Here is a 21724-nt window from a genome sequence, read left to right as displayed (position 1 = left end):
CTGTAGTAGTATTTTTAGAAAAATTTGTCCTGAATCTCTTTACATTCTACCTGGGGTGTGGTTATGCCATATTGGGGACATGACTAGACCCCCCTGAGAGTCTATAGCTCATGAACATGGACAAGTAGAGCTTCTTATTGTTAAGCCTGGGTCTCTTGGCCATACCTGGGTCTCTTGGCCATACCTGGGTCTCTTGGCCACATCATGCCCTATACACAGATACCCCCTACCACTGTACTTACTTGATAGCATTATTATAGCCCAAATATCAGACTTATTGCCATGGGTTCGTGAAGCTTTTAAACTTCTATTCGTTTTGGTAAATAACTTCAACATTCAATTAGGAATTATACTAGTTATTTCCTGCAGGGATGACAATTTCCCGAAGACACTGAAGATAGAAATAGGTCTGATATGATAACCAACATAATCAATTATATCACTAAATATAAATGTTACAATGGTCAACTGTTTCAACCCCCAATTCGGCAAGTTTTAGGGACACGGGGACTAAAGAGTTAACAAACGCAGTTGACTATTTCAGTAATCAAGCTGAGGTTACTGCAACCAGATAAAAGATACAATCTGTTTCTAAGTAATAAAATGATGTAGTGCTGTAAATGAAAGTCGTGTTATAATGCTATTTGACAATATGCACTTCAGGCTAGCATCAGGAAAAATGCCACTGTCAGACTCTGTTACAGTCATTAGGAATTCTTCGTAGCAGGGAAAACCAACAAATCAGTAGGGTTTAATTTCTGATCCAATCATGTTGTGTATCAAGGCCTGGAAAATAATAACGAATGTGGCTTTAAGAAAAATTCCTTTACTTGGTGAGAGGGATTGAGAATGTGATCTGATTACTGTCAAGGAACACAATGGGGTGTATTCAATGACTTTTTCGAGATGTGGCAGTGCTGACTGCTTGCTGTCACAGCTCGCATGGTCAGTATTAAACTGACCCCCTGCACACGCCGTTGCTAGGTTTTTGCAGCAACGGGGGAACATCGTGTGCGGTCCCTAAAACAGCGAGTCTCGCAGGCTAAACGCAGCGGGCTCTCAGCATTAGCCGTGAGTCTCACTGTTTTGGAGAATCCTCACCATGGCAGCGAGGATTCCCCCGGAACGTAGAATAGGGTGAGCTGCCGGCGCAGGGGTTAAACGGCAAAGGTTACTTGTTTTCTGCGATCCGCGCCTTTAACCCCATCACCGGCAATATTGAATATGGCCCAATATGTTTGAAAAGATAGATTAATTGTAAGATTTTATAAATATTGGTGAAGAACAATGATGTACTTTTTATCATGGTAGACTAGATCGCCAACAATTAATGGGGAAATTACAGAAATGATCAAGTAATGTCTTTGGCTGCAGACTATAATGAACATCATCAGTAAACATAACACATTCACATCAACAGAGGATGATATACTAAAAGCTACAAACATTGTGGATTTTGCTACAGCACTGTCCGTGCAACTACTCCATTCTGAAGTTCTGTGGCAAGCAATTTCCGATATACAGTACTGCTGTGCAGCGCATTGTCTGAAATCTGTATATTTTGTATACATTTCTTTATTTCAGCCTATTTTCTCTCCGATATACTCTAATAACAGATCTCCCTATTCAGTTTTTTACAGCAGGTTCCAAGCTGCTCTTGCACTTTGAAGTTAGCACAACAGTACCTTAAAAAATGGGAAAGTGAAGGAACCTATGGGAAAACACTTCACCTATGTTTTAATCCATCTAAACTATTTTTACAGTACTGTATGTCAATTTTCAAAACAATCGATTCAAAAGGTTGGCTGTGATAGGGCAACAAACATATGTTATATATTTTACATAGGAGGTAAATAAAATATATAAAATATCCCTACTACCACCTAGAAATATTTGTAGTAGGTAATTATGTTTTCCAACAGCTGATTGTTGCTTTTAGAGCGCAGTATTTTCATTGTACCATAAGACCGGAGGTGGAATGTACTGCCATCCAAGTTCAGCGGTCTTGTAAGCAATTGCGCTTTAAAAAAAAACGCCTGAGTTCAGCCGGCATCTGGCACTGCCGCTGAACTCTTGCTGCATTACATTCTGCACCTAGTGTGAGTTAATAGTCATTAGTACTGCAGTATGTGTTTTGCCCAGTAGTCCTGTGTCAAGACTACTGAGAAAAAGACTATTCACACATAGCAGCATAGTTATGTTTGATTGGCCACTTCAAATTTCCAGGGAGGAGCTATCTATGATTTCTATCTACAGATGGAGTGACTCTCATGCAGAGCCGCTGGTGATTGCCATCTGACTGAGATGCGCAAGCTTCTCACACACACGTGCGTAACTGTCACTCGGCGGCGGGGAGCAGAAACTTCAGCGAGACAGGCAGGTTTAGTGGGGGTGCGGACAGTGACTGGGGAGTGGCGAGGAAGCGGTGGAGAGCTCCATCGGAAAGGGATGCACAAGCGTCTTGGGCGCGTACGTTCCCTTCCGGCAGCTGGCGGGGGCTGGCAGTTGGCTACTCCATCACCAGCCCCAGGCAAGTTGATGTGCTACATCTGTATGCTTCACTTTCAATCATTACGGAAGAGCTATCACACACTAATACTACGTACTACTAGTACTACTACTATTAATAATAATAACACCACGATTTACACTTTTATTGGCACTGCTGTTATGTACCGTATTTGGTTTTTACCTGTCCTAAAAGTTGCAACCCTACACACCAAACTATCATCTAAATTCATGTTGTATTACTTTTGTTTTATTGGCTCATGGTATTTAAGAGGATAGTAAGATTTTTTTAAATGTTATTTAAGCTATCTATATGTATATATAAAAGGCTAACTACTTCACACCTCTATGAGGTGAAGTACCACCATTGACAACTAGAGGCCACTCAACTGACTAAATTACTTCATTGTGTGCCAAAAGATACCATAGCAGAAAGTGAAAGCAATTTTTGCAGGGACAGTGATCTGTTTCAAACTTGCTGCATATGGAGAGAGGGAGCTGGGAAGAGAGAGATTGGAGGTAGGAGCCGATAGGGACTGGAGGAGGGGTGGAGAGTTTGTGGGCTTAAAACTGTAACACCTCAAAGTGTAAGAAAAAAACTGTCACAGCTCAAAGTGAAAGCACATTGCAGAAGCCGTCATTTTGTTAGGATTTTTACTAGTATATACACATAACAACGCATAGCAACAATATGACAAGATATCCTATAGCTATAAAATTCAAAATGATTTATGTGATCTAGACGTGTGTTCTAAATATGTCCTTGTATCATCTATTTTTTTATATGTTGCTTTTCGCTGGGAAACATAAAACCATACGGTAAACTATTGTGGTTACAAAGACTGGGATTTAGCAATCTCACAATGTGCGCTAATGCGCTGCTACCTATTTGCTATGTGACTTTAACAGGACTCATCTGTAAATATGACACTAGAGAAAGCGACGCGTTTCACCTTTTACATCTGGACCACGCTGTTGATGAAATGCGATAAAGAAAAAATGATCTCGGTTGGTATAATACACAAAGAGAACACAAATTATGTCTTGAATTTCAGTGAAATAGTTTTCAGCACTGCTATTATACAAATTGAAAGCCCAAGGAAAACAGCTTTCATTCTGCAGCCTGCTGTTACTAATACTAAGGATACACAGGTTGCTGTTTTGCTGGTTGCCTTCAATTGCAAGAAAATAGCTTCCATACAACCTTGAATTAAGACAGAAAACATACCCCTTACTCAAAAAAAAAATAGCACCGGGATACAGTATGCTGCACAAAGGAAGTTAATTGAAGAAAATAAGATAGTGAGTTTGCTGTATACTTCATTTACTTGCATTTATATGTGACTTACATCCCTTTCTAAAAATGATACATCACAGTGTGCGATAATAAAAGAATAGGCAGGTAGATAGCTTCTTTTCAGCTCTTATATTTACTACAAAAAAATCCTTACAGTGTTATCTTCAATAAGACGAAACACATTGGATGTCCTAAGATTTATTTGGGTTGAGTGAATTAGTCACTTTGGTTTGTAACCATTTATGGTCCGTATCTTTATGAAGCAGTGTACATTGCCAATTCAAAGATGCTGCCAATTTTAATGGTCATAATCGGTTGTCCATCATCATGTCACTACCCCTTCTGTGTTGAGGCCTCTTGACTCAAAGATGCCTCAACATCACCCCCTCATTCTGGATGCTGAGAGTCAGAAGACATAGCGGAATCCCAACAGATAAAATATTTTTACTCTACCAGTATTTCTATCCCAAACTCTTACCCACCCCACCCACAGCCTTCCTTTGTCCTTGCGTTCCCACAGCCTAACCTTAACCACCCCTTCTGCAGCCTAACCCTAATAACTCTCATCGCACAGCCTAAGCTTAACCTCCCTCACCCCTGAAGCCTAACCCTCCTCCTCTTGCCTAACCTTAAGCACCCATACTTATCTCCAAGATTAGTCATACTGACACTCAACATCATGCTGATGGCCTTTGACTGTTGGGATTCCGACTGATGGGTTTTCGACCACATCGTCCTTTGAGAAAATTTAATAAGTATGAGTGCTGATTATTCCAACAAGGGCAAGTAACTGGACCAGGGACAAACTATGGTCCAATGCAAGGGGTGCAAATAGATTTATTATTTTTTAATACAGAGTAAATACTGGCTGGTATTGCATGTAGCTCACATCTGATGGGCAGTGTTAATTTTACACAGAAATTTAGATTTAAGACCATAACTGTATCAAATTCAAATCTCTCTGCACATTTTAAATCTGCCCCACCTACAACATAGTTTTGCCAAGTTACCCAGTTACTTGCTATTTTTTGCTTTACTCCACCTTCGCCTAGTTTCTAAAATGGGACCTTTAAGGCAAAACTAACGTTTATATGCAGAGATTTTTCTTTACATCTAGACATTTTCTAAATGTTATTTCTTTGAGTACTTTATTTTACTCTACTGATAATCATCTTTAAAATGAAACATCTACGTATACAATATATATGAACACAGGCAAACCTACTTTGTCCATTTAAAGCAATCTATGGAAACAGTTTTTAATGCACTTCAAAGGATTCTCAGAATCAAACTTTTACTCTATCAACCAACCATTCAAAAAATATTAAATAGAATTCTCTGAAAAAAAAACATTTGAACTCTTCAACTGAGCGTTCCTATGAGCACTTTTAAAAAAGTCACCCCCATTCTTCATCATGACAGGAAACATTTATAATGTTATATATCGCCATGACAAAAGCACAATTTTATTTTTATTTTATTAAATCCAGGTTAACATTTGATAAATTGTGATATATTGTATTGTCATAGTGACCGGTCAAGTAGGTCACTGGCCTAACTCTTCGTCATCCAAATTTGCTTGATTGCACAGACTATACAGTAAAGAACATTAAAGGTCCCATAACATTGTAAATATGTTACCGAAACACTTTCAATGACAAGGTGATACTGAAATAGGAAACCATAATATGCAAAAACTTGAGTAATCAAAATATTTTGACGATAGTTGAAAGAAAACTTTTTTATGTGCATTGTACATAGAAATGTGATATCATTTGTTATAGAAAGCGTCATACGATTGTTAAGATGATACACATTGAGGGTCATTCAGATGTTGTTGGATCTGCTATCAATGCTTCTTCCATGGAAGCAGCAGTGATGGCACTGTATGGTGATGCAGCAGGAGGCACCTATTACAAGCAGATGCCTCAGGATGCTGTTGTGACCCGTGTTGCTTTGCAGCATTGGAACTCTCTCCCACCGACGTGTGGCTTGTGACCCAAGGTGCCGCAGAAGCCATCTGTTGAAGAGGCCAAGAAATCTTTATCCTATTACTGAGATCCCTGACTTCCTCCAACCTTCCCATCACTGACAGCCATCTACTATCCTTATTCAGATGTAGCGAGACCCATTCATGCATCTGGAGAAGGTATCATATGCATGGAAAGGTACCGATCGTTGGTACTGTCCAAATGAGCCTCATTATTTATGTGGGTCCATTTTTGTGTCCTACACCCATAACAAACTATCCATGTAGTGATAATTGTACTTTGGACTAGTCCATCCTATAGTAGGACCAATCTGTGTACAAATGTAGAAAAGTTGCCCATAGCAACTCATCGTGTCTACCTATAATTTTATAGACTGTACTAGATAAATGTTGGTAAATGCTATTGGCAACTTATTTACTAGTTGGGACAATTTTTATGTCTCCCACTAGTTTTGGCTAACTCAGGGGTTGTAAGCATAAGGCATAAGTAATATGGATACCTTTTGGGGTACCCAGTGTAGCAAGGGGCCCAGCTGGCATTACAGTAGATTATATTTAATGGGACTGTGCAGATGTTATGGCCGCTCACTGAAGGATGGTGATTTGTACATAGAATAAATCCCTGTACATACTAAATGACTAGGGGCACTCCCGATATAGTTAACTATATCAGAGGTGCTGCTGGTCAAATGATATAGCTCTTGGCCCGATAGACAGCATACATTCACTGCCTGGCGAGCAATTTACCACCGTCCCGCTGAACAGCCGTCCTCCTTCCCCCGATGCCCGAATCCCTTCACAAGCATGCAAGTGGATGCGTTCCCTAACCAACGAATGATGTCTCCTGCCTTTGGTAACACAAGTCTGTCTAAACTGGCATTTATTACAGCCGCTGATCGCCAAAGAGGGGGTAGGCGTTGACGTCATGGGATGTCAGCCGCCTGCCCTGAGCAGGGAATGCCCCAGCATTTTTTTTTACGGGGATGCCCATAAAACTCTGGGGGTTCCCTGTTGCTGCTCCTTGATCGTCCTCCTCCCCTACACATGCGAATGCCTCGGCAAGTGTGATTCTTGCTGAAGGCATACGCACGGGAGGTCTGCACATGCGCAAATATGTGCATGCGCAGGACCCCCACTATCAGGTCGGGGACAATTTCGGCCACTTCTGAGCCAAGCAGAATCAGGGCCATTGCGTGTACACACTAAGCAATATTGGTAAACTATATAGTTCAGTGACATCACTAGGACATCCTGAATAAGTGGGTCGTTGGCTATACTGTATAGCCAAAGCGGACCAGCAGAAAGGGTTGTTCAGGATGCAATGGTCATCGCTAATGGTGAGTTTATTATTTAAAACATATGGCTCAGAAGGGCCCTTCTGAGCAATAGCTTGTCAATTCCCATCTAGTGTTTATGGGGCATAATTGTTATAAAATTGATTTGAGAATTTTCATTGTTTCATTGGGTGATGAAGCATTTTAGAAGACATCTTAGCACCAACCAGGGCCTTAGGTCATTGTAATATGCCTCTGGTACATGTACAGTCCCACTGTACATGTGAGGGATTTTGAGGGAACTAAGGTCTCAAAGAAAGTAAAGGATAGTGCATTTGTGTACCCTATATTGTTCTAATGTTACCCTATATTGTTCTTATATGTGCACTTGGAAAGAAATAGAGTGGAGAAGATGTCCAAAGCAATCAATCATCTTCTATCTAGAGATGTGAGGGTTCAGATTTCTTCAGTTCTTTTCCCTGTAAGTTTGGATATCTTATTAGCTTTCCAAACCATGTGAGAGCCGATAGCCAATAAGATGCCCGTTTTGAGATCCAAGTAATATGATTAAATCTGAGACCGCACATCTCTACTTCTAACTGTCATTGATCTAGCACCTTCTTTGAAATGGCAGTAAGAGGCTGATTGGTTAGCATGACCAATGTATCCACATCTGCTCTCTCCAAGGCTTGGTTCCTCTCCCCCATAAATATTATATTAAAAAAAAAATGGAACTATTGCTCCAAACAGACAAATACATGAGCCAGTTCCTTCTACTTTGTGCTTCAATTGGAGGATATAGGGCCTGATTCATCCGTTCGCTAGGAGGCATATACTCGCAGCCTAGTGAACAGGTAGGCGCCACCTGCTACCCAGCCGAATGCCCCCTCCCCCCCATACACCGAATCCCCTCACTAGCATCCTAGGAGATGTGTACTCGAACACATCCCCTCGCATGCAGCCAAAGGCAAGGTAAATCATTCTCCCCCATGTCATCGTGATAGCCTAACATGGGGCAGGCGCTGACGTCATTTGACATCAGCCACCCGTCCCGAGCAGGCAACGCCACGTCTGCATTTCCAGGAGTAGGCCCATGAAACGCTCCCTCCCCCGCCCACCCCTGCTCGCCACCCCCTCTAGAGCGAACAGCCTGAAGCTCCTGGGGTTTCCACATGCGCATAACCATGCATGTGCAAACCCCAAACATCGGGGAAGGAGCAGAATTCAGCCCGCTACGAGCGGGTGTGAATCAGCCCCTTAGTCTTCTCTGAAGCTATGATTATGCAAACGTAAAAATATAAACCATTTTCCTGTGCACCCGATAGACATAATAAACAACACTTCATAAACCTAACAACATTTCATTTACATAAGGCATGTCCAAACTGTGGCCCTCCAGCTGTTGTGAAACTACACATCCCAGCATGCCTTGCCATAGTTTTAGAATTCCCTTATAGCAAAACCGTGGCAAGGCATGATGGGAGTTGTAGTTTCACAACAGCTGGAGGGCCATAGATTGGACATGCCTGATTTACATGGCAGAATGCATTGAAATCATCATATTAATTCTGCTTTTATTATATATATATATATATATATATATATATATATATATATATATATATATATATATATATATATATACATGCAGTATATAGTCTTACCTTAGCTGTTTTCATTCTTCTGCAAGTACAGTTGGTCTTCACACAATAAAAGCTTTTTCAAACAATCAGCATTTATACATTACCATCACACACATTGTATCATTTTTGGCATTTTAAAATTACTGGGGTTTATATATTCAATAGTCAGAGACCATATCCATTTATAGTGCGCAGTGTAAAATATCTAGAAAAAAAGTCAGGTCACGTCTCTATAAAGTGAATATTTTCCTTCACCACCTTCTCTTTCAAATTTTAATGTGCCCCTGAGGAAAAGGGAAATGGTTCTGGAAATATGGTTTTAAAATTAAGTTCGAATTTGAAAAGTAAAAAAAAAAAAAAAACATTCTAGAGCGCAGACAAGTGAGATATCATTTCATTTGAATATATTCTTAATAAGTCATCCATGTAACCACAAAACCAATGAACAAGGCTTGCCAATTATTTCCTCCTGTAAAATGTATAACCTTTAAATTAAAATGTTAAATGTTAAAAACATATAAATAAAAGACTAGACCTATTACTTAGTCAACGCAATAGCTCAATTATTCAATAAAGCCTTGCATGATTTGCATATGCCAACTACCTTAATTTTAATTTTAGTCTTCATTTATTAATAATGATTCAGATTTTTTTTTTTGCCACTGCTATTTATACAGTAGCCAACAGAAAGTGGGGCCTTTAATTTACTACATAATACAACTATAACTCAAACATGTACGGTAGACAGTAGCTTCCAATTCTGCCTAGAGCTGTAATGCTCTTAAGAAAAGCAACCACCAAAATACTCACGGTCATTGCACAAAGTTCCACTAAACGAGGTCATACTGCAGTCGCAGTTGAATCCGTCCCATTGTTGCAGGCAGACACCCTGGTTAGCACAGGAATCTTCTTGACATGTCGTGCTTGGACCTGTAAAGAATGCACAAAATTGGTCTTGCCGTTCGAACGTTAAAATAAGCCTTCAACACATGTTCACGTACAGTAGTTGCCAACATCTCTATTTAGAAAGAAAAAGCCAAGTGTATACACACACAAAAAAAATCTGACCATATCCATCAAACCACTGTTTCTTCTAAGCCATTTGTTCTGGATTTGACTGTGTTAAAAACTCCACCTATCAAGTGCTTCACCTTGAAGCTCTGAATTCAAAATGTGCTGTTCAGTGCAACACTCTAGAGCAGGCATGTCCAACGTTGGCCCTCCAGATGTTTTGAAACTACACATCCCAGCATGCTTTGCAATAGTTTTAGCATTCTCTAATAGCAAAACTGTGGCAAAGCATGCTGGGATGTGTAGTTTCACAACTTCTGGAGGGCCAACGTTGGACATGCCTGCTCTAGAGGTTCAGTTTTGAAACTAGCCTTCCCGCAGAACGGTTCTTGGACAATAAGTCAATAATGTCTAGGTTGAAAGTCAATAAGTGTACCTATTGGTCGACAAAGACTAGGACGACACCGAGAAATGGTGGACATAACCTAGGTCAACAGTGACAGAATGTTGGCACAAGTTTAAGATTGACATGTACATGGTCAACACTCAAAAGGTTGACACTATTTTTTTACGGTTTTAGGGTGTCTATGTTGACATATGTCAACATGGACATGTATAATTGTACAGCGCCCCCTCACGTGGCTCACCATGCTTCGGGCATACTATTATAGTCTAACACTATACTCACTTGGATAGTAAATTATGAACCAAGTCGGTATACACCCCCAAAAAATGAAAAACTGGTGTCAACCTTTTGAGTTTCAACCATGAACATGTCCACCTTGTGTCGGCTTTCTGTCATTGTCTACCAAAGGTATGTCGACCATTCGGTGTCGTCCTAGTGACTGTTGACGAAGAGTGGTGGACCTAGGGGCTGTCGACCGAGGCATTGTCAACCCAGGGACCAGATACCGCACAGAGCACAGCTTAAAAAGAACAGTGATCTAAAGATGAAATGGTCTGTAGTGTGTTTTCCGATCTCTTTTTGGATTTTGGCTGATGCGCGCTCTTAATTGTTTCTGTATATAATTATAAACCGATTACAAGCATTGAATTTTAAGTCAAATAGTGAAATTAAATATAGTCTGTTTAATGAACTTAAATTGGAAAAATATGCAGCGTTTGGTTTGATGAAAATGTATCTACTGTACATGCTTGTAAAAAATAAAATGAAGTTTTCTTTATATAAGAAGGATTATAATGTTAAAATGAATGGGGAAAATACAGCTTAATTGGATGTTGGCAAGTATTGATTTGCATGCTTAAACGATCCCATGTGTTTGGATTTCTGGTGTATTAAAATGCTGACATGCCGACTGTGACAAAGAAAGGGACACACAATTCTACTCTACCTTTAAAGAATTAAAACTGGATCATTGCAAAATAAATACATTAGAAGAGGGTATGATCAAAGCGGTAAGACAGTTACTATACACACATCAGCAAGACTGAAAGCCCTTATGCAAAATATATGCTAATTACGGAACTTTTGTATTCAGCTGTTTTCTAAAGGAAGAAACGGGACAGTTTACAATAGAGGCACTCTAATGCACAAATGTACAGACATTGTAAGGATTCTTGGTGTGCATTGGGTTTCAGTCTTGGATTAAACACACAGTGCAGTCTACCTTGCAAGTCAGCTTTCATCAATGCAACTTTTGAAGGCAAAATAATAGCAAAACAGAAAAAAAAAAGCAAAATATATAAATGTTAGTAAGCAGTAAAATGGAAGCAGGCAGACATTAAGTAAAAAAAATAGCAAAGCAACAAAAACAAATGTTCACAAAACAGCGTGCAACATCTTAAATAAACGAATGCCACAAAAGAACAGATGACGGGTAACAGCCGCAGAGCTCAAAGCAAAACAAGATGAGCAAGTGGTAATTTCTGAGTATTTTATTGCAGATAGAAAGGTTAATTGAGCTGATGATATATATAATGAAGGGAAATTCAAAGTTTTTTTTTCTTTTCTTGATTAGAAATGAATGCATTAGCAAATCGAATGCATGGATGCACACTGACTAGCCATTTGTCATGTTTAGATAGTGTGTGTGTTCTACGCTCCTTAACGCAGATTACCCCCCACTCCAATTTCCACTTACAGTGACTGGTTCAATTAAGACCATCACCCATATTAAGGTCACGAATGACCTTTTCAATCAATTATGGGAGAAACACGTCCTTACTCCTGTTTTAATGAAGTTTCCACAAGGCATGGTTGTCATTTTATCTCCTAGCATTAATCTGAGATATAAAAAGAATTTTAGAAGACATTAGGGGTCTTATATGAGGACAAGAAGTTTATATTACTGAATTAAGCTGTGTCAGAGGCTAGGAAGCGTTCTTCTGCCTAATTAGGGTTATCTGGAATCCCCAGTAGGCTGCGGGATTAGGGAGATGGCTTTTATCGGCTAACATAAATATTTATTCATGTAAACACCAACAAACACAAATATAGTGGATAGTGGTAACATATCTCCATGGTGCAATATGTCTTGGATTAACATTGAATACAATTACCAATATCCAGTGAATAGCAAATATATATATACTACAAATTAGATTGCCTTTATCTTCCTGGAATTTATCTAGTGGTACAATGGTTCGCTTGGTGCCTCACACTACTAAGGTCTTGGTTTTAAGCCCTATCTGTAGACAGTTTGTATGTTCTTCTGTAGTCTGTAGTTGTGCGAATATTCTCTTGGTTCCTCCCACATTCTTGATTATTTCATTTGGCATCTCACTCTTGAGGCAGACATTGCTGTGGATGACTACATTTAATATTCGTGTTCTAGGGATTTTGCTCTTAGTGCTTCTGTGATCCAGTTACATACTGGTAGAGTGGACTTCTGTGTAAAGTGGCCCAATCGGCCTCTGATTGTGCTGCACTGAGGAATATGTTTGCACCATATGCATAAGAGGGTATTGTTACCATTAAACATTTCACAAAAGACACCCTCTTCGATTATTTTTCAAGACCTGATAATGTCCTTCAATGTTTCTTTTTGTTTTGCCAACAAGCTTTTTTTTTTTTTGGACAAATTTTGTGGCTATTTACAGATGGCAAGCTTTGTTAATGTTGTGTAGTCATTAAAACGATAGCAGGAAACTAATAATCATTAAATGTACTCACATGGTAGACACTTACTGCATACATTTATAGGCTCCACATGAGAACGTCCATGTGAAGGCTGGCCACATGTATGATGATAGAAATTGTGCAGATCTTGTCAAACAATCATTAGGCCAAAAACCATGAGGCTCACAGATTGTGCGGTTGGCCAGCTGACTCTTATTTATGACTTTTGGACATTGGACTGATACTTTTTAAGGCCCACATTATCACAACGGAATTGATATATTTTGGAGCTTTGGATTAAACAATGGTCCAAACACAAAAGGCCAAAACACAACAAGCTTTGGCAGCTTGAATGTGCTAAGTTGTGGACAGTTTGAGAGTTTGTAATCTTGGTGTTATCAATAATTCCACAGCGCGATTATAATATCATAAGAATTCCATATTTTTGTATTATCGCCCTACACTGATGAGCTCTGATTAACTTTTTTTTACTCAAAAGTTGCGAAACGCGTATAACAGACTAAAGCAGACACAAATAAGATACAAAGCTTTCGTTAGAATGCCTGGAAACATGTACACAGGTTAGCATAATATTATGTACAGTATTGGCATAACTACTGTAGAGGCAATGTACATACAATATCACATACCAAGGACTAGCCAGTGATCTTGTTGAACACAGGTACTATTACTTGGGGGGTATTCTGCTTTTTCTGAAAGGTAGGAGTACTGGTTTACATCACATTAAATCTTAATGAGAATCCGTTTGAAATTGTAAAATGAACTGTCGTTGAATCATTCACATTTTGATATTTGTTTACTTAAATTGATTTGAATCTATCTGTCTTAACCTACTGTAATTGGTTATTGTGATTTATTGGTCTCATATTCAGACTGTGGAGTAATTAGCATTTTATTTTTCTGCCCAGCTAAGAGTTACATAACTGAATAAGATGAAGTCTGTCTTTATTTTGTAGCAGGTAAACAGCTTACCGGGTAATCAGCATAAGCAAGGATGGTTACAGCAATGCGGCCTACAGGTGTCACAGCATAGTACAAACTCTTCAGAAAGCTCCAGTGGTCCCCACTGTAGCCCAAACCCCGGACTATCACTTGGACACTTGCACCATCAGGAGCAATGACCCTCTGCCCTGGAAACACTTATATCAGGAGAGCACAAGTGCTGCTAATCAGCCCAACCCTGATCACATCAGTTTCCCTGCTGCTGCTCTAAAACCTGACCTGGATCCTCCACATCTGTGAAGGTAGGCTGTCCCTGCCATAACTTTCCATACTGGGCACCTGCATAGAAATATTCACATAGAATACAATTAAGGTGTACAGTAAACTAAATCATTGCATGGTTTTCCTCCGGGTACTCTGGTTTCTGCCCATAATCCAAGCCAGGAAATGCAGTGGTCAATTTTCTATGCCTTGGATGCAGTTAAAGTGGACAGATAAAGTACAAGCCAATCAGCATCTGTCATTTATCAAACACAGCCAGTAGCATGGCAATTAGGAGTTGGTTGGCTGGGACTTTATTTCCGTCCACTTTATCTCCAACTAAGCCTTAATGAATAAACTCCACAGACTGTAAACTCTATTGGGGCAGGGACTGATGTGAGTGGCCAAATATTCTCTGTATGTGCTGCAAAATATGTGTTTTCTATATAAACAACTGGTAATAATAAATAAAAATCATCGACTTTAAGAAAAATATGGTGAAAGTTTAATAACTAATTTAATAAATAAGTCATAGCAATGTTCTTGAGGACACAAGACACTTCAAAAACTAATCCATGCACTCATTATATCACGCATTGACTGTTGCAATAGCCTCCTTACCAGTCTTCCTAAGAAAAGACTCTCACCACTACAATCCATTTTGAATGCAGCTGCAAGACTGATCTTCCTGGCTAGACGTTCATTGTCTGCTGATTCGCTCTGTCAGTCCCTTCATTGGTTGCCTGTATATTACCGCATTCAATATAAAATACTTCTATACAAAGCCATTACTCTGACTACACCGACTTACTGTATATCTCTTTGCTTATCTCAAAATATATCCAAACCGACCTCTCTGCTCTGCACAAGATCTGCGTCTCTCATCCACACTCATTACTCGCTCCCACTTACACTTGCAGGATTTTTGTCGGGCAGCACCCACCTTATGGAATGTCCTACCACGCACACTAAGACTCTCCTCTAGCCGCCAAACTTTCAAGCGTTCCCTGAAAACTCACCTCTCCAGGCAAGCCTATCATATTCAGGACCCCCACACAACCTCCAGTAGCATTCATATCTAATTGCATCCCATCAGGACCATCTAGTAATCTGATGGGACTGCCATGCTATGGAATCCTATCCTTATGCATCCCTCCTATTATCCCTATAGATTATAAGTTTGCGAGCAGGGCCCTCCTACCTCCATGTCGGTTTGTATCTACCCAGTTTGTTTAATCACTGTTGTCTCCAATTGTAAAGCGCAACGGAATATGGTGCGCTATATAAGACACTGTAACAGAATATGCTGCTCTATATAAGAAACTGTAAATAAATAAAAAATAAATAAAATAAGCCCCAAATGGTATATAAATACAACTCAGTCAGTGCAAAATAATACACCAAAAGACGCTCAGCATTAGAAAACCCGCTTTGAGCTAGAAGGGCTGTTTAACGTGACTGCAGCAATGATGAGGGAGGACCCGTATATGATCTGCTTTCTCTGCGGTGAATGGAGGCAGAGAGGAATCCTACTGTACTTTGTGCTAATTACATAGAATAAAAATGCAATATAGATCTTAGTGACACATTCTCTTTAAACTGGTGTCAATAATGAAGACGGCAGCACATGTCTAGAACGGAGACCTGCATCGCATTTACTTTGCTCTTTGAAGTTTGTTATAAATTTGATTTTGGAAGTCTTTTAATAGGTCCTTGTGTAGGAAGTGTTAATGTGTGGGTGAATGTGTTTTGCTTGCACAAAAAGGCACATTACACCCTTTAAACTAACATAGCACATAATGATCAATGTAACTAAATGATCTGATCCAAAACATTTATTTTACTGCCAGCAAAAAAAAGAAACAAGGAGGCCATATTTCAGAGACGCTTCTTCACTAGGTATTAAAGGATAAGGATCATATAAATTTCTTAGAAAATAACAAGGAGTCTATTCATTATGGAATAGTTGTTGCTGTGGTTAACTAATTACTGGTGCAATTCAGTATTGCTCAGTTTATGGACAGCCGCTCCGAAAAGCAAATGGCCCCGCTACCAGTGGTGGCACCAGAGCTGGGGTTGCAGAGCTGGGGTTGCGGTACAGTTCAAACTTTAAATAGGGGATCCACACCAACTGCCATTCCAAACTGGCAGTTGGTGTTTCTCCCCAACTTTAATTTTGAACTGTAACAGTATTACTAACAGCTGTAGTGCCGGCCTTGCACTCATATGTGACATGAGGTCAAGAAATGTACACAGCCGATGAACATTTACTGCTGAGACAGTGGGGGAATCCACTTGGATATTTCTTTTCAACCCTGGACTTCCTTCCCACAGAAAGGAGCAGGGTTCTGGGAATGAACAATTAAAGATGGCGTTGGTTCCCACAGGCAAACTCTGAAAACTTTCAATTTTCAGAGTTTGCTGAATATCGGTTGGCCCCTAATACGGAAATAGGTTTCATATTACACATGCTGAAACAAACATTACAGAATGTGTAATGGGCACATTATCAGGGCTGTTTTAACAGTACAGGTATTGCCATGGGCAAAGCATTGCACTGGGCCCCTACACACCCATTCCACAGAAACACATGCTGACAGCCGCTGCAGGCTGGGAGGAAGGTGGAGAATGCTGCCTAGCCATTCAAATTGTATGACTACCGCTTATTTCTGCTCAAAGGCCCCTAGAATTGTGAGGCTCGGGGCAGCTGCGCAGTTTTTCTTTTAAGGTGACCCTGTCCATTAGCGATAATGAATAGGTCCTCGAAAACGATAATTCTCTGTCTGTACCTATTTACTAAGCCAACACCTGTACATGTTGCATTGCTCATGTAAGAATGCATGATCATATGCAGAGGTGATAGTGTCCCAAGACGTTGTTTCTTGTAGCATTTGACGGCATTGCGGACGCCAAAAAAGCATTATTTTAGATTATGGGATGTATTTGCTTGGATGTGTGCTCACTGAACCTTGCCTATGTGAAAATGGGATGGTATCAAAATCCTAGTGGTCAACATCATGACATTCAGAATGCTGAAAGCAGCATTGCAGCATATAAAATCCCAATGGATTACAGTAAGTATTTTAACCCTAACCGGAAGCCAAACCCTCCTGCACCACCATCCTCTCTCTGTGCCAACAGACTAACCCTAACCCTCCCCGATGCCAATATTCTGAATCAGAATCACAGCAATTACAGGCACCAGAACCACAGCATGTGCAGGCACTAGTAGCACAGTATATACAGGTAACAGAACTACAGCTTATACAGGCACTAGTAGTAGTAGTACGTTTATTTATAAGGCGCCGCAAAGTTTCCGCAGCGCCGTACATAGCAAACAAAAAAAAAAAAAATTACAAGGTAACGTACAGGGTGTGTTGAAAGATACAGTATAAATAGGGGTATAGCTGGTAGAACTAAAATCAGCATCAGTTCAGAAGTAGGTGTCAAAATTGTCAAGGAGACTGAAGATGAAGTAGAGGAAGGGAAGAACAGGACAGGAGCACAGGTGAGGTAATGAGGTAGGGTGAGTACGTGAGGAAGGAGGGCCCTGCTCATAAGAGTTAACATACTAAAAATAGGTGGGTGGACGAACGAAATACAATAGGATAAGTAGGAACGGAGGGGAACGGAGGCAGGATAGGAGGATCAAAAGAGGTTAGGAGGAGGGATAGGCTAGTCGAAAAAAGTGGGTTTTGAGGGAGCGCTTGAAGGAGGTAAGGGAATCAGATAGCCTGATGGGTGGCGGGAGGTTGTTCCAGTGCAGGGGGGCAGCGCGAGAGAAATCTTGGACACGGGAGTGGGAGGAGGTGATTAGGTGAGAGGTCAGTCGGCGGTCAGCGATGGAGCGAAGAGGACGGGAGGGAGTGTGGATAGAGATCAGTGAAGAGAGGTAGGGAGCTGTGGAGGAGGAGAGAGCCTTGTAGGTGGTGGTGAGGAGTTTAAAGAGAACTCGGAAAGGAATGGGGAGCCAGTGAAGAGATAAACAGAGGGGGGAGGCGGAGGTAGAGCGGCGGGAGAGGAAGATGAGCCTAGCAGCAGCGTTAAGAATGGATTGGAGAGGTGCGAGGCGGGTGAGAGGTAGCCCAGAGAGAAGGATGTTGCAGTAGTCAAGGCGGGAGATGACAAGAGAGTGAATGAGAATTTTGGTCGCGTCAGTGGAGAGGAATGGTCTGATGCGTGAGATGTTGCGTAGGTGAAAGCGGCAAGACTGTGAGAGAGCACGAATGTGGGGGGTGAAAGAGAGGGAGGAGTCAATGATGACACCGAGGCAGCGCGTTTGGTCGGTGGACGTGATCTCGGTTTCACCAATGCTGATGGAGATAGTGGGAGAAGAGGGGATGTTCAGGGGATGGAAGATTAGAAGTTCAGTTTTAGCCATGTTTAGTTTCAGGAAGCGTTGGGTCATCCAGGCTGAGATGGCCGTGAGGCATTCGGAGACCTTGGACAGGAGTGATGGGGATAAGTCGGGGGAGGAGAGATAGATTAGGGTATCATCAGCATAAAGGTGGTAATAAGTACCACCGCATGTACAGGCACCAGAACCGCAGCACATTCAAGCATTAACCATGTATGGTAACCTAAATCCCAGCATGCACAGACAGTGTACCTGCGCTGCCGCTGGATTGCAAACAATGTTGTTAAATATTATTTATGAGCCATGATGTAAATAGTGTTTCTCATTTTCAGATTGATTAGTTGGAGGAGAGGAGATCCTCCCACAGGGTTGCCATGTTTGTGTGAGGAACCATTCGGCATTCTGTGCTTACTTAACAAAGCCAGTGTACTAAGCACATGTCATGTTTTCTGCAAGACAGTATAAACCTTTCTAAGATGCGGTTTCTGAGGAATATTAATATCCTCGCACAAGAGAACTTGCATTTCTGTCATAATGAAAAACGTTACCCCATGTGCACGGATAGCAAATGTAGATGATCATGGCTTTAATTCTACTAATTATTGGGTTTAATATTTCAAGGTTGTGCTTAGAATCAAAATATCAGTCAAAAGGAATCTCAGAGGCAGTTCCGTCTGGCGCTCATCATGCCGCTGTAGTGCTGAAAGAGCATAAAAAATAGGTTCCCTCGGAAAGAACTATTAGAAAACGGCGGCTTTAATGCAGAACATCTGCCTTTACGAGATCTCTCTATGCAGTTTGGTGTTTATGATTTTTGGAGGCCTAGCATTTTAAATAATAATGCCTCATTGGCATAATTACTTGAAGTAAAAAGTTAGGCCAGCTAAATTATAACCATTAGGAAGAAATGGCAGAAGGAAATAACAGATTTTATATGATTAAAAAGCTTTTCTTCATCCCGGCTTCCAGCGCACATGCTAATGGAATGAACAGTGTAAGAACACTGATCATTTGTCAGATGTCCTTGTTGGACGTGAATAAAAATTCCATGTGCTGAGATACTATATGGAACATGTTGTACATTTTAGGCATTTCTTTTCTGATCACCTCCTGCCTTATAAATGGAGTCATTACTTTACCTCACCTGTGCATTAAATTCAGATTGCATTAATTTGCAGTTTATCTATCTATCTATCTATCTATCTATCTATCTATCTATCTATCTATCTATCTATCTGTCTGTCTGTCTGTCTATGAAGTGCCCTGAATTTTGGTTGGCCCCAAATAAGGAAATGAGTTTCATATTACACATGCTGAAACCATACTTGCCTACTTTTGAAAACTAGTTTCAGGGAGATTATAGTTGGTAGTAGAATTTTGCACAGCGCCCCATTGGAGGGGGGTGTCATGCTCCTCCTAAAGGGTGTGTCTTGTTCCATATATGGAAAGTTTTAAAAAAGAGATTGTGAACGTGGCACCTAGAAGCATGGGTGTGCACTGCTACGTCTGAGAGGAATCTTTTAAAATGACTTATATCCAAATGTAGAAGAGAGGGAGATTGCAGCTATTTCAGGGAGTCTCCTGCAGAATGCAGGAGGGGAGGCAACTATGATGTAACAACGTAATGTGGGCTAGGTGACATGAGGGAGAATGCTAGACTAATGAGGGAGAGAGGGAGATTGCTGCTATTTCAGGGAGTCTCCTGCAGAATGCAGGAGGGGAGGCAACTATGGCTGAACAAACATTCCCGCATGTGTAATAGGCACATCAGCAGGGCCGTTTTAACAGCATTGCCCTGGGCAAAGCATCGCACTGGGTCCCTACACACCCATTCCACAGAAACCAATTAAAAAACCATAACAAGCACCTCCTGCAGTCATGCACCATCTCTCCACATGCATCTACATAGTTAATGGCTGTCAGCACCCTTATTGTTGGATTGCTCCTGCCATAAACCAATCAGCATGCTGACAGCCGCTGCAGGCAAGGAGGTAGGTGGAGAATGCTGCCTAGCCATTCAAATTGTATGACTACCGCTTATTTCTGCTCAAAGGCCCCGAGAATTGTGAGGCTCGGGGCTGCTGCCAGTTTTTCTTTTAAGGTGACCCTGTCCATTAGCGATAATGATACAGTAGGTCATCAAGAGCGCTAATTCTATGTCTGTACCTACAGTATTTTACTTAACCAATACCTGTACATGTTACATTGCTCATGTAAGAATGCATGTATTTGATCATATGCAGAGGTTAAAGCGTCCCAAGATGTTGTTTCATCGGTTTGAAGCATTTGACGGCATTGCAAACGCCAAAAAAGCATTATTTTAGATTATGGGATGTATTTGCTTGTGCTCACTGAACCTTGCCTATGTAAAAATGGGATGGTATCAAAAACCCGGCGATCAGCATCATGACATATTAAAGATTACAGTATTTTAACCCTAACTGTAAGCATAACCCTAGCTGTGCCCTCCTGCAGCCTAACCATAATCGCCATCCTCTCCCTGTGCCTGCAGACTAACCCTAACCCTCCCCGATGCCAATATTCAGAATCAGAATCTTGTCTGTATGTCTGTCTGTGAATTTCCCTGTCCTGGACACACCGCCTCGTCAGGGTTAACAGGAGGTTGGTACCAAGGGGGTGATTCAGGTTTACGCACTATTTAGCATGTTCGGTCTGGGGACCGTTTTTGCGGATCTGCGCATGCGTATGGCCATCAATACACATGTGCAGACTCACTGTGTGCCTTCAGCGAGTATCACACAGCGGGTGGCAGGGGGCTTTCCATATAGGGGAGGGAAGGCAAAAATGGTGGGTGCACCCAGAAAAATGCTGGGCGTCCCCATGAGAATCTACAGTAGGCGTGTTGAGCCCTGCACGGGACCAATGGTTGATATTACATGATGTCAGCGCCTGCACCAAATTCGGCCACGTCTGAGTCAAGTAAAAATCAGTCTACATTGACATTTATTTCTGGATGGGTAAAAAAATCACTTGATAATCGAAGACCATCGAATGATTTGTCACCTATAGTGCCGCATGCAAATGGACGTGTAAGCATCGCATGAAACCACAGGCATTCTGTTGACGAATGGGGGCTGTCGTTAACTCCCACCGGCGGGTGGCATTTACTCGCTCGCTAAGCAGCGAAGTAATGCTGCTTAGTGCGTGTCTGAATCAGGCCCAAATGCATCTCAAGGATGCTCCCTGCAAATTTATATATATATATATATATATTTATACATAAGGTACCTGCTTGCGGTACATGCTTCCTATGGCTGTAGCGGCTCCAGCAGCATCATCAAGGCCCTGGTGGTCATGTGACCAGTGGCAGATCCAGAAGT

General features: G+C 41.1%; 1 protein-coding gene across 21 annotated transcripts in view; it reads right to left on the bottom strand.

Moving 5' to 3' along the window:
- The window catches only part of NRXN1 (neurexin 1), a 1139759-nt gene that overhangs the window by 477543 nt on the left and 640492 nt on the right, over positions 1 to 21724 (bottom strand). For all 21 annotated transcript variants that reach the window (XM_083175246.1, XM_083175248.1, XM_083175250.1 and 18 more), the window contains one exon: positions 9523 to 9642. In XM_083175246.1, the coding sequence (XP_083031372.1) occupies positions 9523 to 9642 (120 nt within the window). The remainder of the gene's footprint in view (positions 1 to 9522; positions 9643 to 21724) is intronic.

Source organism: Crinia signifera, chromosome 3 (genome assembly GCF_055691185.1).
Source record: "Crinia signifera chromosome 3, ASM5569118v1, whole genome shotgun sequence".
Taxonomy (NCBI): Eukaryota; Metazoa; Chordata; class Amphibia; order Anura; family Myobatrachidae; genus Crinia; species Crinia signifera.
Note: the sequence above shows the minus strand (reverse complement) of the source record. Positions and strands in the feature narration are given on the sequence as shown.